Source organism: Mesoplodon mirus (assembly GCF_964341445.2).
Source record: "Mesoplodon mirus genome assembly, chromosome: 8".
NCBI lineage: Eukaryota > Metazoa > Chordata > Mammalia > Artiodactyla > Ziphiidae > Mesoplodon > Mesoplodon mirus.
In genome coordinates, this window is record NC_138984.1 from 3,726,744 (window position 1) to 3,741,265 (window position 14,522).

Sequence of the window (14,522 nt, forward strand, 5' to 3'; positions counted from 1 at the left end):
TTTTTAGGTGGAATTCTTCCATAAAGAATTTCCCATCATTGGTTAGTTGGCTACTTTGCACGTTCAATTTTGTTACTTTGGAGATTGCTAGGGCATCAATTCATTGTTCTGAAAATTGATAAATAAGCGAGTGTACTTTCTTGTATATGATGAGGTTATTCTAATATTATAATTATGACCTTGGGATTAAAAATAGAAACACATATACCTATTTTTCATGCTCAATTTGTCTCATGTTTAGCCAGTGGGAACTCCTTCAAATTGGCTTCTATAACCTTTTGAAAAACCTTATTAGCCTTTGAAACTTGAACCTGGGACATCTTCTACCAGATATCCGTACAACTGTACAATCTACAACTTTTTTTATTTTAATATTTATTTATTTATTTTGGCTGCATTGGGTCTTTGTTGCTGCGCGTGGGCTTCCTCTAGTTATGGCGAGCGGGGGCTACTCTTCGTTGTGGTGCGCAGTCTTCTCATTGCAGTGGCTCCTCTTGTTGTGGAGCACGGGCTTCAGTAGGCGCGTGGGCTTCAGTAGTTGTGGCTCACGAGCTCTAGAGTGCAGGCTCAGTAGTTGTGGCGCACGGGCTTAGTTGCTCCGTGGTGTGTGGGATCTTCCTGGACCAGGGCTTGAACCTGTGTCCCCTGCATTGGCAGGCGGATTCTTAACCACTGTGCCACCAGGGAAGCCCCAATCTACAATTATTGCCCCAGACCTAGTATTAACCATTTTGCAAATAAGTTCTTGTTCTATTTAGTTGAAAATGGAATTTAGAGACCACAACCTGGACATCAGTGGTTCTCATTGTTACTGGCTTATAATTATTCTAGGCCTTTACAGATGGGCAGAGCTAGGAAATATTTACTGTTTAGAAAGAAAAATAAACCATATGAGGTTGTTGAGTCAAATTTAAGATTAGCTTCTAACATTAAATTATGTAATTTCCAATTGGTTTTATCCTATAATATACTTTTAATAATAATGATAATTATTATCAAATAATGATAACAAGATAGTTTTTGAAATTAACCATGAAACCATATTCAGTAGTTTGAGTTTTTTTGTCCTTTGTATGTATCCCATTGATAATATAAAACAAAATACTATGAAATACTATGAGTCACCTGAAATAATTTTTTCTCTATGTTCGACTATCCTCCCCTTCCATTTTAGGGAACCATTTTTATTAGTTTTTGGTTTATCCTTCAATGGCTTCTGCTTGAAATACAGGTAAATATGCATATATGCACATTTGTATATCCATTCACCCTTTCTTACCCTCAAAATGACAGTATAAACCCCCGGTACTTTGTGTTTTCACCTGAGATCACTTTCAGTGCACCGAGATCTTCACTCACTCATGCGTGCATGCATTCTACAGCTGCATGGCACCACCATACTGTACACTACTGTTCACTCAACTAGTCTCCTATTAATGAACATTTGGGTTGATTCCAATCTATTAAAACTAAGACCCATGGATACAATTTGTCCTTAAACCTAGAAGTTCAAAAACTAGCAAACTAGCATTGTTACTTTCTAGCTATTGATCCTCTGATTTCTTGAATTTCCATTTCTTCAATTGTAAAACAAGAAGTTTTAACAACATGACTTATATCAAGGTTAAATAAAACATTAATTTAACAGGTATTTCCATAAATGTTAACAATAGCTGAAATAGCCAGTAAAGTCTATTTAAAAGGAGTGAAAAACATGAATCATGTAATTACCACTATATAGGTCATTTCTATTTAATTAAGAAATTTGTAATTTAAAAGAGACAATGACGAACTAGAACACGTCCACAGGAAGACAGGATAGTGAAACTTCTAGAAACTACCTTCGAAAAAACAGTTGAAAAATTCAATGAAATATTTATTGAACAAATGCAGAATAAATGAACTAGGGGGTGGTTTTAACCTGGAGATACAAGAAACAACTTCAAATATTCAGAGGGCTGTCACACAAACAATGAAAGACTTGTTTGGTATTTCTCCAAAGGGCAGAACTTGACCCAATGGCCAAATAGGAGCAACCAAGGGGCTGCAGGACAGTGGTACAAAGTGTATCACTTAATCGCTTCTTCCCCAAACAGTGCCTTCCACACTCACGTTTCCCTTCTTCTGAAAGGAAATATGACAACTTAATACTTCTCATGAATGTCTTTAATACGTCGCATGTTCATGGCAAGCCCTCCACTGCCAGCAATGGATGCACTCACACTCTCAGAAAAAAACCTAAAGTTAACAAGCTGGTTTACTAGGGAGATGGTCTCTGTTCCTCAGCTCTATCTCAGCATTTTATACTTGTGATTCTCAGGAGGGGAGAGAAAAAGAGCATATTCTCCAAAGGGGGTGAATTAGAGTCCCCAGCACTTCAGATACTGCCCCTGGGGACAGTCCTCCTCAAACCCCAGATGCATCACTGTAACTGTCAACCTGTGGTAGAGATGGGAGTGTGCGGTGTGCTGGGGCAGAAGAAACAGCTGACAACCACGGTTCTACATGAGGCAGGAGAGCTGTCTTTTACGAGTCACTAGGAAGTATAAACGGACTGCCTAACGCTGACGGGCTCCATCCAAACTGTCCAATATTACAAAATGAGAATTGTTTCAACAACCATTCAGCATGTTCAAGGACAAAATATATATAATATACTTTATATTATATACGTATTTTATCACATACTCAGTAAGGAATGCTGAGGTGCTTAATCCACCCAATAAAGTTGAAAATAAAAATTTTACATTTTTCTGTCAGTATTCAGGATGCTGAAGGTGGATCTTGAACTCAGAATGATAAGTCAGTTTTCGAGGAAAGCCACATAATCGGTGAGTCTGGCTAACTGCTGTTCATTGGGGATAGGTGGAACAGGGGCAGGCTCTGCGCGTTGGAGAGAGAAACACACTCAAGTCAGACACCAGGGTCACAATCTTTGGCACTGCCACCCCCGCCCTCCGATGTCTTTAATTTAACAATACGGAAACTTTCTTAGCTTTGCCTTGATCTTGGACATTAAAAAAAAACAAGCCAAGAAGCGTCAATTTTTATGATGATCTTGGACATTAAAAAAAAACAAGCCAAGAAGTGTCAATTTTTATGAGTAGTTTTCCCAAACTGGGAGTAAAGGCATGTCTGGCTTTGCTGTTACTGAAGTTTTCCATGCGAAGGTTAAAAATACTTTTAACAGGTAATCCGTCTACCAAGGGAACATAGCTCTTCTTGGAAAGACCCTTCCCACATGATGTTTACTTCATAGACACCTAGTGTTAACCACATGCCAGGCGCTCCTCTAGACTACTCAATGGTCAGTGAACAAAAAACCCACAAAGGACCCCATCCCCCAAAAGTTTACTTCTAACTTTTAAGCTACTACGTGTCAGCCTAGGGCCGCGTCTACGTCAGTGCTGGTGAGAAGCTCGATCACACCTCCCCTACAGGACACCCTGCAGCCAGGCCAGAGGGGATCACTACCTCCAGGTAAGCTACAGAGGCGAGCCCACACGTTCATGGTTGTAACCAGATGTACTATTATAAATACCAAGTTAGGATTTCATCCCTTTGTTTATAAGATTAGAGCTAAGAAAAATAAATACTACAACAGCAAACAAGAAAAACGATGAAACAATTTTTAAATGAGCATATGAAAATACATACCTGAAAAGGGAATAAACCTGTTAAAGGAAACATCCAGGGCCCCTGCAACTAAATAAAATGTAGAGCCCAATTTACAGAAGTCATTGTAAAGAACCTTCACATAGAACACGTCATTGTTAATGCAGTGGCATTCAGACAGAGACAACAGTTAGGCTCTATTTTATTACACTGTTTTTTTTTTTTTTTCACTGCAGCAGTCTTCTCTCACCATCTAGGTGGACGGGACCCCGTCTCATCACTCCTCCGCACCCTCGCAGGTCTGAGCACATGGACGTTTGTGCACCACTTTACTGTGGGGTCAACAATGTCTAACAACGGATTCAGAGCAGACGGAACGAACTCTGGGATGAGGCAGATCAGAAGGTTTATGCATGTGGGCACTGAGGCCAGCTCTAAGGACAGGGCAGGAAAGGCCACTCCTGGTAAGCAGGAGGGAGTGGAGCCTCCTTGCAGGAAGGAACGTGGCTCGTTTCAGAGAGGAAGGCCGAGGGACCAGGAATTCAGGTGGAGACAATGAGGACAGGCCAAATCATTTAAGGCCTGCAAAGGCCAGAGACCTTAATTTTGTGAAAGTTAAAGCCACTGAAAATCTTGTTTAGGAGAAGAGTCTATGTGTCTACAGCATGAGGAGAAAAGGGGAATTTCTGAATATTTTAAATATCTTTTTAAAAGGCAATAGTTTAGATATTAAGAATAAGCAGTTAGAAATGGCCCCATAAATAAGAGAACGAGAGATTAATACTTATTAAAAATTAAGTTGTAATAAGGATTATGAAACACTCACATAAAATAGTTTATGTATGAAGTACATTAAAAAAAATTAAGGTAAAACCAGGTGACTTTTTTTTTTTTTTTTTTTTTTTTTTTTTGCGGTACGCAGGCCTCTCACTGCTGTGGCCTTTCCCGTTGAGGAGCACAGGCTCCGGATGCGCAGGCTCAGCGGCCATGGCTCACGGGCCCAGCCGCTCTGCAGCACGTGGGATCTTCCTGGACCGGGGCACGAACCCGTGTCCCCTGCATCAGCAGGCGGACTCTCAACCACTGCGCCACCAGGGAAGCCCCAGGTGACCTTTAAGATCCTTTCTACCCTAAGTGTCCATCCTATATCTGAACTTAACATGAGTTACTCTCATTTTGTTAGCATAGCAGAATTTTATATCAAATTATTCAAATTCAATGCCTGAAAAACTTCAGTGATCTTAAAAGAGCTCAGTGCTGTAAGATGGACGAAGAGCTCCACCTACCTGGCTTTTTGGGCATGACCATCCTTGTGGTGGAGTCGGCCTGCCATCCTTGTTCTAGGATACCTAAAAATGTGTATTTAACACAGAAATGAATTAAAAAAACCAAAAACTTTTCATTTACAAGATTCACAATCTGTCAATGACATTACTTGTATGGGAGACCTGACGTGTGTAGATTAACCTGTAATGTGTATTTTTACTAGAAGGGTATACTAGAGACAGCATTCTCATGGGAACTTGTTTTTGAAATATTTCTGAAACATCTATGATTTTATTCTATCAGGCTGATATAATCACTAACAGACAATTAGTTTTCTATTATATATATATATATATATATATATATATATATATATATATATATATAAAATAGTATTAACCTGATCAAACCTTATTAAAGACAGACATAAGGAAGACTTATTTAGTATTTTCCATAATCATTACATCAGTAATAAGACGATGGTGATAATAAAAGCAACAGCATACATACACAACACAGAAGGCTGGCCAATAGGTACTGTGCTAGGTGCTTTTACAGGGATCACTTTATGTAATCACCACAACAACTCTGCAAAGGGGACATATCACCATAATTGAACAGACGTGGAAAAGGAAGTTTAGAGAATTCCAGTAAATTGCCTTAGGTCACATAGCTAGCATGGGGAAGGGTACCAGGATTCACACTCAGTCAGTTAAGAGTATGGACTCTGGGATATACTATTTATTAGATAATAAATTATGGATCAATTTCAAGATAGTCAAAACAAATAAATGTGTGTATTAGTAAGTAACAGTATGATTTACTATAAGAACGTTCATTAACCTGCCATCTATGCGTCTAGAACTGTGCTAGGCCTTGGAAATTTATAATCTATGGTGCTTAATGGAGCTCATATATTGACTGGAGAATCCAACACATCCATCATCGTAAAACACCACCACAAGGCACATGCAGTATTAATATTCTACAGCAATCTAGCAAGGGGAGGGGACAATTTGGGCATGACCTGAAAAATGAAAATGCAAAAGCACATTTGGAAACCAGTGGCTAAGAGTGGGGTGCAAGCATCTAGGTTACTGTTAAGAAATGGTGAGGGAAAAGTTGGGCTGAAAAGGGATACTGGATGAGATCCCCTTCACCAAGGAAGGGTGAAACAGGGATTTCTAAATGCGAGCTCCAGACCAACTAAAACTGCCTTCCCTGAGAAAACCTGCCAACCAAACCCCCACCTCATGCTGATTTTCAAAGGAAGAGAAATAATTTAAAGATGTTACAAAGTTTAAGCTCAGAATTATGAATATAATGTTACCCACCTGGCATGTTTAGAAGCAAATAATGTGCACATGCTTTATTTTCTTGCATCTCACATTTTCTACCACTTGTAACTAAGCTGTAACCTGGGGCTCAGATGTGGTAATGTTATCGAATGCTTGACTCTGTACCCATTCGCTAGCTTTTTCTTCCAGGAACGCACTGTTCTCACCACCTTCCTTTTCCCTCCCACTCTTAGTCAACAGCAGCTCTAATTTTTCCTTCCTGGGCATCAACTTGGAGGGCTCACTATCACTTAGTAGGGCTTAGGAGTTGATCAAAGGTCTTAGAGATAAAACTAGAAAATATTCAGGGGTCAGACCATGTGCACCATGATAAGAAATAACTAAAGGAACAGTAAAGAGGTTGCATAAGGAAAGAGCTAGAATAATCACATGCAACAAGGGTACATCTCAAAGACACATTCAAATTTTAATTTCATAAAAATGGCAAAGTATTCCTTTACAAAGCTCCTGTTCTAAGACATCTCTATCTGGTGCCTGTCTTTGGCAAAAAGTGCTTTAGTAAACATAAACCCGAAATTTCTTATCCACACGCAGAAGTCAAAAAAACCTCTATGAACCAAAAAGTTTTCTTTAACTCACATGGTGGCGAAATCTGACGTGAACCCCCAAGCCTTTTATGTACACTCTTCCCTCACGCCAACTGTGTGCGAGTCTGCACTCTGTGCTGCCTGCAGAACCACGACTGGGCTCGGTCACGTGGTGCTGGTTGCTGGGGGTTGGTGCAGTGCAGGTCTCCTATCACCTTTCTAAAGAACACACACAACCTAAACTCCAAAACACATCCTGTTCCAATGGTTTCAGATAAGGGACCGTGGACCTATAATTTACACTTCTGTTTTCCTTGAAAGTGAAAAGTAAGCCCCAAATACCTTTCACAGCCTCTTCCACGGGAAGTCCAACAAAGGCTGCGAAATCATCGGCGATGATGGAGGTATATGCCTGAGAGACCAGGGCGAAGGCTCGCCTCCGGGTGGCATCTATTGTGGGAGGGAAGGTTTGGCAAACAGTGAACCACAAGAGCTGGCATTTTTTGAAATACACAATTAAATTATTACGTCATTGTCCTTGTCCAAATTTGATAAGCAAGACTACACCAACCTAAAGGTCTCTGCGTTTCCAGGTGCAGCTGGAGGTGCCTAACATGTAAGAGGGGCTCCAATATTGCTGAATAAACACATGCATTTCTTATACTTCCTCTTAGGTCAAAAAATCTCAGGTGACAATAAAAATTACAAAGATGGAAAACAGTTAATGTACACAAGACTCCAGCTCTAAGAAAATATCATTTAAATTTGGGACGTATTGGGGATGTATGTTTCAAAATTTTTCTTTTATCTCACTTATAAAAACTAGAATGAATGGAGCAGAAATTACCTAGTCCCATAATTAGCTGTCCTTTTTCATCAGGGCCTCTGATAGAGGACCACACCTGGGAGTTGCAGAGCAAACCTTATAATTACAGCACCTTCTTAACTTTCAAGTCTACTCTGAACTCCTGATGTCGTTCAGGTGCTAATCCTGAATGACTGAGCCTCTTAGAAAGGGGTTGCAAGCAATTCCAGCAACAAAACCTCCTCCCTGGAGACCACATGTGGGATTTCCGTCCCCCCCCAACCAGGCTTAAATTTCCACATTAAATAATTCAGGAACGAGGCAGAGACAATAACCAAACGGTAGAAAGTGGAGCCCAGCTGGCCTGTCTTCCCGCCCGCTGCTCCCTGAGTAACACAAAGGATCCCCCGCCTGCCTTCAACATGCTTAGGAAGTGTTCTGGATTTTACTTTCCACAGTTAACAGGCAAGTATACACGTACAAGACAGCCCTGCAACATAAGAAAATCCGCTCTCCACTCCTGGGACACTGCCTAACAGCCACATCAATCCCCGTAGACACACTTTGCTCCCAAGTAGCCTGCTGGCTCTCAGAGGAGCCTTACACCTTCTCGTCCCCGGGGCGTTGGGTTTATGCTGCCGTGTGGTCTGAACCGCCCTCCTCTCTTCTAGTCCTAGGTCTGTTTATAAACTCTCCCTGTGGCCCTGGAGTCACTGCAATCTCCGCCCTTCTCTGAACTCACAGTGACGTTTACTTATTGAACAAGCAATCTTTTACCACCCGTGGTGTACACTGCACCCCTCCCCACCCCATCGTCTCAATTACTTCCGGAACTTCTCTACAGGAGGGCTTTTATATCCTTATATCCCCCGAGGGGCCCAGCATCTCTAAGGAAGCATGTGCTGAACACAGGCTTGTGGAAGGTCTCACCAGGACCCAAGGGGGCCCGACCCCAGCCTTAGGCTTTGTGCTCCCATCTGCCTGAAAAATCGCGGCAGTCAATCACGTTTCGTCGTTTCTCACTGAGGCTGACACCCTCCCCAGCTTTCACTGTGCCACTGTTTGCTCCTCTTCCAATTCCTTCCTTCTTGCTACCAACTCTCAGCAAACGACCTTAAATCAGACTTCTAATACAGCTTAGAGATAAAGGAACTTTTTCTGTTCAAGGCTACAGACATTCAGTGGAAAAGAACCGAGAGCAACAGTGAAAGAGGAAAATACAAGTGTGCACCAAAAACTACATTCATTTGGCAAGCTTACCATATTTTAAAAACATTCACTTTAGTTCAAGTACTCTGCTCAGATTTTCAGTTTTGAAAAAGATGGGGAACAGAACAAGAACAGAATGTGAATGAAAGAGAAAAACAGAATGGAGAGAAGAGAAACATACAAGGGGAGGCACAGCAGACTGACAAGGAAAGCAGAAATCAAGGCTAAGTGATCCACAGCATCAGTTAGACACTCAGGCGGCTTTTAACCTCTCGGCACGAATGAATCTGACATCTACATTCTCACCAGTCACTATGTGGCCCGGGAGATCTATGAGATGTGTAACCTCAGGAGGGCACGCGTTACAACGACAAGCTGGAGGGTGGAATCAGTTGAGCTCGCACCTAATATTGCTGGCAATTCATCCTGGGACCGTCCTGGGGAGACCCTAAGAGAATGCTCCTTCTTTTGTTCAACAGATACTTAAATGTGCCTATTATATACCAGGAACTGCCAACTGCCGGCACTGGAGACACAACGGAAGGTGAGCTTGCCGTCCTTCCCGACCCACCTCTGCCCTTCAATTCCAGGGCGGACGGCCACCCAGGCCTGTGGCACCTGGGCTCCCTTACTCGGTGAATGGGATTCTGCAAGGCAGGGTATGTATTTGCTCGGCCCCCTCCCTGTCTTGCTCTGGCTGAAGCTCTGTATCCCAGCTCCTCAGGGCTTATGCAACGAGGCTGAGGTTAAGGCTGTCTCCAGTGTGAAGATCCCAAGCTGCCCCCACTGTACCAGCGCAGCAGTGATAGCCCGCACGCCTCCCTCCCACCCAGCTGCCGGCCCGGTGCTCCTGCTCACTTCCTCCAGGCTTCACGGAAGTGCCTCCTGCTTCCTCGCTCACATTGCTTTGCTTCACCTTCACCGTGCCAAGAACCAGGTACACCTCAGAAGCAACCTTCACCTCCCGCCCCCTGAGAAGCTGACGTGCCCTGCTGGAGGGATGAGCGATTCTCAAGAACTTCTGCTCACTGATTCCTCCAGAGCAGAAGGGTGGACAGCGAGGGCAGGCAGTGACCAGAGGAACAAGGTAACAAGAAGGAAGGGCATAACAACATGTAGGAGGGGGAACCAAGAAGACTGGAAGCAAACGCTGGGGGTGGGAGAATGGAAAGAGAGAAGCACCTTGGAGTTTTGTTGCAGGATCAGTGCTATGTTGCACCAGACTTGCAATCTTTCAGCATGATTAAAAAAAGTTCGAGCATCTGCGTACTGAATTGATAAATCACAAATCCAGAAGCTGGAGACAACCCCATCAAATGCCGAGGTCCACAGAGTCCAAAGCAGTCTCTACTTTCAAACATGCGGGCTTGAAATCTTATCCAACTCACGACTTGGACTTATTAGAATATTACATTTCATTTCAGTAGCAAAAAAAACCACCTCTTACTGACAAGCAACTTCACTTCTAGAATTAAATTAATAGACAGTGAGGCCCTCAGCTGCCAACATAAACTCAAGCCATGTGAAATCAAAGCATGATTACAGCAAATCTAAAAAAGACTTCTGCAACCCTACTCACTTAGCAAAGCATACCTATTTTCACACACATTATCGACTTACTTCAACACCCCGGCACCTTAAGGGAACAGGTCTAGTCTGACTTAATTCTGAGCCACAAAGAAACACTACCTCTAAGTGCCTCCATGATTGGCTGGACCGTCTCAGACCACGGGTGAGCGCTGATGGTGGTATAGATCCCGGGGAAATCTCTCTGCCAGATTCTTTGTCCTACCGACCAAATTCCCCCAAGTTCAGAATTTGCCTGCAATAAATATCATTGCCTCATTTGAAGATATTCACTCTGCACATATACCAACAACTGTATCTTAAAACATAATTCAACATTTCTTTTAAGAGGTGTAATTACTTTTTCAGCCCAACCATTATCAAAAAGGTTTTCAAATGTTTTGAACTGTAGAATTTATTTGCATGTTTTATTCTAACAGAAAATTAAGGCATGAGAAAGCAGTCCAACAATATTTCACAAATAAGTTTAGGAATTAGTTATCTGAAACACTGTTTTTTGAAGATTTACATTTATTTACATTTCATATATACTTATGTATAACATACAGAACATGTACTAATCCACATATACATGTACATAAAATACATACACCTATTCTTAGGGCAAAAATAATAGCAAAATGGCTACTAATATAGACTCCCAATCTAAGATGTCATAAAATGCAGCCTAAGGATAAAGTTCCCACTAATACCACTGAAACTGTGCATCTAATTTACAGCTTTATTTTAAGCCAATAAAGCTGGAGGAACATTCCAAACTTATTTAATAGAATGTGGAGGAAAGAAAGAGAGTATAAATGCTAATCTGATCTGCTGCTAAATATCAATAACAAACAAAGGAATTCAGGTGAATTCTTATTAATGCTCTGTGAATGTACAAAAAATTCACTTCACATTTATGCTAGACACAGTGAATCGCCTGAAATTAAAAATTTACTTCATTCCATCCTGGAAGAAACTTTCAAGTGAGTTCATCTATTCTCACATGAAAAACAAGAAATCTAAAATCCTAATTAGCAAAAATCTTAATGCTCTGAATAATTATTACTTTTAGAGTGTTCTTGAAAATAATAATAGTTGCAAAATAAATACCATTATAGGAAACTGCACAAATCAGTGCTGCACACAAAAAACTAACAAATAAAAACCAAACTTTTACCTAAACTGACCCAGTTGTTTATTGCGTAAAGTGACACTTCTACAAAGTGTCTTAAGAAATCTGATCGGCAGGAGTTGAGCACAGATTTCTGTACCACCCAAGGGAAATTACAATTTCTGATGAGAGGAATTTGTAGATCTGTTCTTAAACTTTAATACCAGTTTAATAACTATTTCTGTGATCCACATGAAAAAGAAAACAGAAACTTTTAAGAGATTGCTTTTTAAATGAATGTCATTACTATATTAAAGTAATAAGGTATATTGAAGACTACTTACAGATTTTATAGCAGGTGGTATTCTTTTCCAAAGATATCTTGCATTATTCCTAATTTACACCCCCCCAAGAAAGAATAAGCAATTTAAAAAAATCACCTCCGTAAATGTTTAAAATTCTAGATCCCAGAAGTATAATTTAAAATACTCTATAAAATACAGAGTGAAATTCATATAATGAATTTATCCAGGGGAAGTAACAGTGGTTTTCCAGATAAAAGACATGAAATATTTTTACCAAAGTAATGTTTTACCATTTTTAAATTAATAATACAGATCTTAAATTAGGCAACACTACAAAGACTTAAATAGAACTGCCTAAATAATTTATTCATATACAAAATAAACAAATTCATACACTTTCAGGGTCCCGGCATTCCCTGACAATATACACAGTACACAATGCTTTTCTTCTTATCATGACCCCTAGTCCTACTTGTGGATATAGAGCCACCAAAACTTCAAGGTAGTTTTTTTTTTTTTTAAAGAGTTCGCAAGCTTGAATGACATCAAGCATATGACGACAGGATTATAAAACAGGAAACAGATAATTTATATGCTACGTGAATAATGAAAATCTCAGTTTAGTTTAAAAGGTATGAAATGAAAAGGTTTAGAAGAATTTAAAACAAAATTTAACAGTAACCATCAGTGGGCTGCAGAACTACAAGGGACTCTTTTTGCACAACTATACTTTCTGACTTCTCTTCAATGAACGTGAATTAGGAATAATTAAAAAACAAAAACCTTTCAAGAACTGTCATACATGTTAGTAACAAATTCCTCTTAGTCTTCTCAATCTTCAGTTTCTCTCAGTCTCAATAGAGACTGTGAAGTTAAGTAAACAGTTAAGTAAACTTTACATGGGAAGTTAAGTAAACAGAGGTCATAAAAGACAGGTTTTATAACAAGAGAATAAAGAAAAGATCAATAGATTTAAAGGAATTTACTGACAATGCAGTTTCTCATAACAAACTGGAAAGTTTTTTACAAGGTATATGTAAAACAGGTGTATTTTAAAATAACTCAGCCTAATCACAATTTCTTAAGTCATGATTTTTCAATATACAAAATAAATATATTGATTATTACACTAAAAAGTAAAGCTCCTTGTGCCTATGCTTTAGTGTTGGTATTTCAATGCAAGAATAACTTCTTGAGGAAAATGCTTCTCTTAGCTTTACGTAAAAGGTACTTACATGTCATTATAAAGTAGATATAAAGCTAGAAGCTGACCATACACTGGGGGTGTAGCAATTCCTCCTGGAGCCTGTAAGACCAAAAACCGAAAGAAAAAAGCCTCATTTATTCTTATACTTTTATATTTTTAGAAGTATTTTCTTAACTCATCTAAAGAGTAAGTATATTTTATAGGACTTACTATTACAGATGGAGAAACAGCTTAGAGAAGTGTCGCACACTAAAAACCCAGAGTATTAAGTTTAGATCTGTCATCAGTTGTGATTTCTCCCCCTCTGGGCCTCTGTGTCTTCATACGCACAAGAGTATTTAAATGGGATCCCTTTCCCAGTTCTCAAATTCTTATTTAAATAGCCTCACTATTATAGGAAGTATTTCCAACAGATTCCTAAAGCAGTATGATTCTGCCCATTATACCAAATACGTTGAATAGCTACATAAATGAGTAATAAAGAGTAACAAAGACACTACTCCCCTCATTCAATTTTAATTCATTCAGAAGACATCTACTAAGTGTCTGTTAGTCAGCGGCTGCTTCTTGGCAGTTGCCTCCTTTGGTTAATTAGCTTTTTATATCAATGCTATAAATGTCTTTAAGGGTCTAAGAAAAAAAACCAACCCTTAATTACTTTAGTAGTTGCATGATATAACCTTCACCTGCCCTACTGAAAACAAACGGTAAGCTTCAGTTATCACAGGAGACTGAGACTAAGAAGGGCTTTCCGAATTAATAAAAGGTTACAGTGATCACATCTTCTTGGTCTGTGTGTATGCCTGCACAACCGTCTTTAACAATATACACATTCTCCACCTCTCCCCACAATGGAGAGGAAAGAGATTTAGTTTAATACGAGAAGCATAAAGGATGTTAGAAGCAAAGATGCACAGCGTCTTCGGGCTCAGTAGCTGAAGACAAACAACAAAGCTCCGAGCGAGTTGGGGGAGGCCAGGCCTGGAGGCTTAGCCTTCGGAGCAGGCCCCGGCGGCCCGGACTCCACACGCCCAGCTCCCGCACCCGCAGGGGCCCGGCCCCAAGCCCCGTGGGCCCCAGGCCCCGTTACCGTGGAGACCGGCGCGGCCCGAAGCCAAGCGCGACCCCACGAGGCGAATGGCTACCTCGAGCTCCTGGTTCTCGCACTGATCCAGCAACTTTCTGAAACTAAAGGAACTTTCCGCCATCACCGCCACTGGCATTTTCCCGGCCGGTCCCGCCACCGAACCTCCCCGCCGAGCCGGACCTCAGACTGTCCCTCGGGGCGTCGCGCCCGCGATGACGTAAAAGCCGACGGTGCCGCCGAGCGCCCATGCGCAGGTGCCTCGTTGGTTCCGCTGCGTCAGCGGACATATCTGCGGTCGGGCGGGTATGCCACCGCTCTGGCCGGCGCTCTCTGTGCTCTGGAGGACTGGCCCGGCCTCCAAGGCAGCCAGTCGCTTTAAGAGCGCGCAGCGACAGTCGGGATGGGAGGGGTTGTGTGCATATTTGAGGACGGTTAGGCGTCTTTGCTTTGAGGCCATGCAAAT

At 41.1% G+C, this 14,522-nt stretch overlaps 1 protein-coding gene across 2 annotated transcripts; it reads right to left on the reverse strand.

The window, feature by feature from the left end:
• Positions 1-1,855: 1,855 nt before the first annotated feature.
• Positions 1,856-14,285, reverse strand: COPS8 (COP9 signalosome subunit 8). Of its 2 annotated transcripts, XM_082630473.1 has the most exons (8): positions 14,118-14,285; positions 13,001-13,071; positions 11,805-11,853; positions 10,470-10,602; positions 7,109-7,216; positions 4,902-4,964; positions 3,658-3,705; positions 1,856-2,883 (listed from the first exon to the last, which is right to left on the reverse strand). In XM_082630473.1, exons 1-8 carry the CDS (start codon positions 14,193-14,195, stop codon positions 2,804-2,806), a joined length of 630 nt encoding a protein of 209 aa, XP_082486599.1. In that variant the 5' UTR covers positions 14,196-14,285; the 3' UTR covers positions 1,856-2,803. The 2 variants fall into 2 exon arrangements, with proteins under 2 accessions (XP_082486599.1, XP_082486600.1); XM_082630474.1 differs by lacking the exons at positions 1,856-2,883; positions 3,658-3,705 and adding an exon at positions 3,742-3,965.
• Positions 14,286-14,522: the final 237 nt, after the last annotated feature.